General features: G+C 40.0%; 1 protein-coding gene across 2 annotated transcripts; it reads left to right on the forward strand.

The window, feature by feature from the left end:
* Positions 1-346: 346 nt before the first annotated feature.
* On the forward strand, positions 347-5,117 carry LOC125549463 (long chain base biosynthesis protein 1a-like). 2 transcript variants are annotated; one of them, XM_048712871.1, is made up of 13 exons: positions 347-504; positions 835-981; positions 1,064-1,158; positions 1,269-1,360; positions 2,771-2,864; positions 2,947-3,019; positions 3,108-3,240; positions 3,416-3,590; positions 3,749-3,889; positions 3,956-4,051; positions 4,154-4,295; positions 4,407-4,534; positions 4,607-5,117. In XM_048712871.1, exons 2-13 carry the CDS (start codon positions 870-872, stop codon positions 4,781-4,783), a joined length of 1,458 nt encoding a protein of 485 aa, XP_048568828.1. In that variant the 5' UTR covers positions 347-504; positions 835-869; the 3' UTR covers positions 4,784-5,117. The 2 variants fall into 2 exon arrangements, with proteins under 2 accessions (XP_048568828.1, XP_048568827.1); XM_048712870.1 differs by lacking the exon at positions 347-504 and adding an exon at positions 512-670.
* Positions 5,118-5,531: the final 414 nt, after the last annotated feature.

Raw genomic sequence — 5,531 nt, forward strand, 5'->3', positions numbered from 1 at the left:
ATTTCTAAAATCCCAATGTAAAGCTATTTACAAGGTCTATTTTTGTTATTTTTTTCCTGATATATGTGCCATGATACAATAATAGAGCATGATACTCATATGACCTCTCTTTATTAATTTGTTGTGCCACATCGGCTTATTATCAATAGTACTACAATATACATCAATGAATCTCTCACTGTACGATGCATAATAATGTGACGCCACGAAGGTCCGTTATTTTATTTACAGGATGAGATTACGCTTGCTACTTGCTTCCCAGGCTCCATATTCAAGTGGACCGGCTGGTAGTTGGATCTAGCATTCTCTTATGGGCGTACTGACGAAAATTAATAAAATCTTTCCAGCACTCAAACATAACGCACGCCGAAGGAGGTCCACACAAGATGCATATAATACAATCTACAAAATTATCAATGCTGCGATCAAGTCATGCATGTGGACTGCCGGTTGTGTGCTAGGAGCTGAGCCTGGTCTTTTTCTTGTCCGAGAGTATAAGATCAGGTGAGAAGTGCTATGTTTCTTGTTCTCTTGAATTTCACATTCCCAAGCCCAATTCCCAATTCCATCCCAACAAAACCAAACGCCGCATGATCAAGAGCCGTCTGGGTTTTGGGTCAAGGCCTTCTTCAGCTTTAATTTATCTCACTGAAACGTTCGCTCGATGCAGGTGACATAGCGATCCAAGCGCGTGTTATTGTTGTAAAAATAGTCTTAGTTAAACAAGATCGCCTTGTGTTTGTTCAATCTTTGACGTCAGATTTGTGTAGACTTTAAGGATACGTTCTGCTTTTTTCTGGTAGATTGAGTTACGGAGCGTTGTTTGCTTGGCAGGTTTGAAAGGCTCGCATAGAGTTAGGATTTAGGAGATGGACTTTACATTGCCAATTGTGAATGCCACAACAGCGGTGATTGATCGTGTCTCAGCTGCATTCAACACACCTGTTGCCTGTGCAGTCGTCTTCGGGGTTCATATCGATGGTAAGCTAGCCTCTTCTATCTGTCAACTAAAATTCTGTTATGTGATACAGTTTTTGACATTTTGAGTGGTGTAAATTTGTAGGTTACTTGGTTGCGGGAGGACTACTTATTGCGTTCATTGTGTTTCAGCTTTCCAGAAAGAGCTACAAACCTCCAAAGAAGCCACTTTGCGAGAAGGTACAGTCTTTCTGTGTCCATTGACTGTTGTCTGTACATGTTAAAAGTGCTGGTTTTGGTCATCGCTCCATGAAATATTTTGGCAATAATTTTCTATTTTATCTCCATAGGAAGTTGATGAGCTATGTGATGAATGGGAACCAGAACCTTTATGTCCTCCAATCAAAGAGGGTCCCCAAATTGACACACCAATCTTGGAAAGGTTTGTGCGATGGCTTCATTTGTAAATATAGTTTTTTCTTCTTCTTTTATTTGTTTCGGTATTACAACAATGCCACAAGTGCCTGCACAACTATAGATTTTAGGAATTTGCAAACCCCTCGCTTTGGCATTGCTCTGTTGAGTAATTCCTACCCTAGAACATCTTATTTTGTCCTTTGTCTCAGTTATGCAATAGAAATAGATAATGGAAGAAAAGCACTCACACAAGTATATGCAAATGATCTTACTATTTTATCAAAGCTCACTATCGCCAGGTAGCATTCTATAGTTTTTTCTTGTATTTGATTTTCAATCTATTTTAAATTCATTTCCTGAGATCGATGAAATATGAAATGTAGATATATACAACTTGATCAAATAGGAGTAAATGGCACCGGCGGTTCGAAAACTTGCGTTGCGGGTGCACTTAAGTCACGGTACTTGCAAATCGGAAAACTCGTCATAGAACTTGCATACGGGAGCAGATAGGTCGCACAGGTCATCTGAAACCGGCCAAGCCTGCCCGGGTTTTCCTCCTTCTTAACGGTCAAGGGCGATAAATTGTTGACGACTTTAAAAAATATTATGTGATTCGTGACTTTTAAAAAATGTTCGTGAACGATAAATTATGAAAACTATTTGTTCACGACTTTCAAAAAATGTTCGCGAACGTTTCAAAAAATATATTCGTGATGCGAGTTTAAAAAAATGTTCGCAAACGATAAATTAAAAATATTTGTGATTAGTGACTTTAAAAAAAAATGTCCAGGAACAAAAATTTGAAAATGTTTTTTGAATGATAATTGAAAATGTTTCGTGAATGATTAATTTGAAAAGTATTTATTCACGGCAATTAAAAAAAGGTCGAGAACGATAAATTTGAAAAATAGTTTTGATTTCGTGAACATTTTTTTAAAAGTTGTGAACATTAAAAAAATTGTGATTCACGACTTTAAAAAAGTTCGCAGACTGATAAATTAAAAAATATTTATGATTCCGTGGCTTGAAAAAATGTCCAAGATTTTTTTGAAAATGCTTTGCAAACGATAATTTGAAAATGTGGTGAATGATTAATTGAAAACTATTTTTCCACGAGTTTAAAAAAATTGTGACGATAAATTTGAAAATATTTTTGTGATTCGCGAACATTTTTTTAAGTTTGTGAACTTTAAAAAAATAATTTTGAATTCGACCTTTAAAAAAAGTTCACGAAAGTTAAACTAAAAAATATTTATTAAAAAAATTTGTGATTCGTGATTTTAATAAATGTCCACGAATGAAAATTTTGAAAATGTTTGCGAACAATAAATTTGAAAATGTATGATATGTACTTTATTTGTGGGGGATCTATAATCTGTCTTGACTTTTGAGGGCCATAATTAACACTGATATCTGTTGATTTCTTATACAGTGCTGCTGGACCACATACGACCATTGATGGGAAGGAAGTTGTGAACTTTGCATCAGCAAACTACCTTGGTTTAATTGGCAACGAGAAAATTACTGTAAGAGAAAACAGTGCTGTTTGCCAGTATTTTTGACAACTATATTTGTCCGGAATATCTGATCGGTGAGAGTGAATTGTAGGATTCCTGTGTTGGTGCGTTGAAAAAATATGGCGTTGGATCATGCGGTCCACGTGGCTTTTATGGAACAATTGGTCTGTATATTCCCTGTTCAGGTTCACAGCTAATTACCTCTATTGCACATATGAAGGAGCTTAGTTTTTGAACGTGGAACACTTGCAGATGTCCACCTTGACTGCGAGGCAAAAATAGCTAACTTCCTGGGAACCCCAGACTCCATTTTGTATTCATATGGGATATCTACAATATTCAGTGTGATACCTGCCTTTTGTAAGAAAGGAGATATCATAGTGGCGTGAGTAAACTGTCCTTTTTTTTTAAATCTTTTTGTGAATATATATGAACTATACCATATCATCTTCAGACATGCAGTTGTTCTTACTTTTCAGTTTGACAAACATGGCTAGTACTTGGCATTGAAGGTCATTTTTTCCTCTCTAGCTGAAACCATTTTCATATGTGCGTTGTAGTGATGAGGGTGTTCACTGGGCAGTGCAAAATGGACTCTATCTCTCCAGAAGTACTGTTGTTTATTTCGAGCATAATGATATGGCATCCCTCGCTCACACTTTGGAAAAAATTACTTGTGGAAATAAACGTAGTGAGAAGATTAGACGCTACATTGTTGTGGAATCTATCTACCAGGTGTGCTTCTTTTAGTGACTATTTTATATTAAATAAGTGTAGGATTTTCCGTATTTTTTTAGGAGTTCAACTATAAAAATGAGACCCTCTCTTGTAAACCCACGAAATATTGTAGTTATAAACCTTGGGATGAAACCCTCTCTTGTGGTGAACTGCAGAATTCTGGTCACATTGCCCCCTTGGATGAGATAATCAAATTGAGGGACAAATATAGGTTCCGTGTTATTCTGGAGGAGAGCCATTCGTTTGGTGTGCTTGGCAAGTCTGGAAGGGGCCTTGCTGAACATTATGGGGTTCCAGTGAGTGTTTGGTGCTTACTCCTAGCCTTGTTCTTTCTATTTCTGAAATTTCCTAACATTGTGCAGATTGACAAAATTGATATCATCACTGCTGCAATGGGAAATGCATTAGCTAGCGACGGTGGCTTCTGCACAGGAAGCGCCAGAGTTGTTGATCATCAGGTAGATGCAAATTCAGATTGCTAAAACATCAGTTGAGATAAACTGAACTTTTGTTGTTAAACATTTGGAGATTTGGATGATTAAGGTGTTACATTTTTGCAGCGTCTAAGCAGCGCTGGCTATGTCTTCTCTGCCTCTTTGCCGCCCTATCTTGCCAGTGCTGCAATTTCTGCTGTCAACTACCTGGAAGAGAATCCTTCAGTTCTGACCAAACTAAGGAGCAATGTTGCTCTTCTGCATAAAGGTAAAGATGCTTCTCTTGACATTTAACTAGTACTACAGTCGCGGAACTCATGGTATAAGCCTGCTACCTGTTGTATGGTCACCCACCTTGATGTATTTGATTTGATTGCAGGACTGTCAGGTACACCGGGGCTTCAGATTTCTAGCCATGTTCTGTCACCTATTGTCTTCCTCAAGCTGAATAAATCGACAGGTTCTCTGGCCACTGACCTAGATCTTCTTGAAACCATTGCCGGGCAGGTAAGTTAGACTTGGAGATGCAACTAGCATGAATGTTCATAAGCTTGTATTCATGCATAGTTTCTCCACCAGGCTTTGAAGGAAGATTCAGTTTTCGTGGTCCCATCCAAAAGGTCAACTTTGGACAGGTGCAAGCTCCCGGTTGGGATCCGCCTGTTCGTATCAGCTGGTCACACGGAATCAGACATCTCCAAAGTGTGTTCATCCTTGAAGAAGGTTTCTGCGTCGGTCCTTTCAAACCACAATTGATTCCACGTTCCTTGAAAGACGAGAAGAGACGTTGGTCGTTTTCGACGCCCTGTGTACGGTAGCCTGATTGTGGTTGGTATATGTACATAACAATTATGTACATGTGGACTATGTTGCTGCTTAAACTTCAGGTTCAGCAGGGTTTTAGGTGTCGAAAAGTTCAGTTTCGACAGTAGCTGTTTTTCTTCAGTTTCGTCAGTTAAATAACCGAGCTGCGCCTCGGCCGTAGCTAGCTAGTTGTGCGGCGCCCTGACCCGATCGTGGGATGGCACGACTAAACGGTCATGGCGCCATGAAGGGCGTCGAATGGGGATGCTGGGATGGCGGCACTCGCGGCCCATCGTGCCCCATTTTCCGTTGTTTCTGTTAGTGTCTATAAATAAAGACTGAAAATAAAAGGAGAATAAATAGAAAACCTGCAAAGTTGTTCGCAGTGCAAATATAATCTCTCTCTCTCTTCCACTGCTCCGGTGATCGCCGGAGTTACTTAGGGCGGGGTTCGTCTCGCAATTGGCATCAGAGATTGGTTGCTCGTGACCTGTGATGACGGGATCTAGCAGCCCGAAGAAGAGCGGGACAGAGACGCAGAACAGCAACGGCAGCGGTGCGATGGTTGTTCACCAACGTGTCGTGCGCGACACCGGTGGCACGTGGCCAATGCTACCGCGCACCAACGCCGACGGTTAAGCCCTCCTATGCAAGTCATGCGGGAGGCGCGCCAGCTCTGGGTAGCCATCAATGATGGGAC

This window comes from Triticum urartu, chromosome 3 (assembly GCF_003073215.2).
Source record: "Triticum urartu cultivar G1812 chromosome 3, Tu2.1, whole genome shotgun sequence".
Taxonomy (NCBI): Eukaryota; Viridiplantae; Streptophyta; class Magnoliopsida; order Poales; family Poaceae; genus Triticum; species Triticum urartu.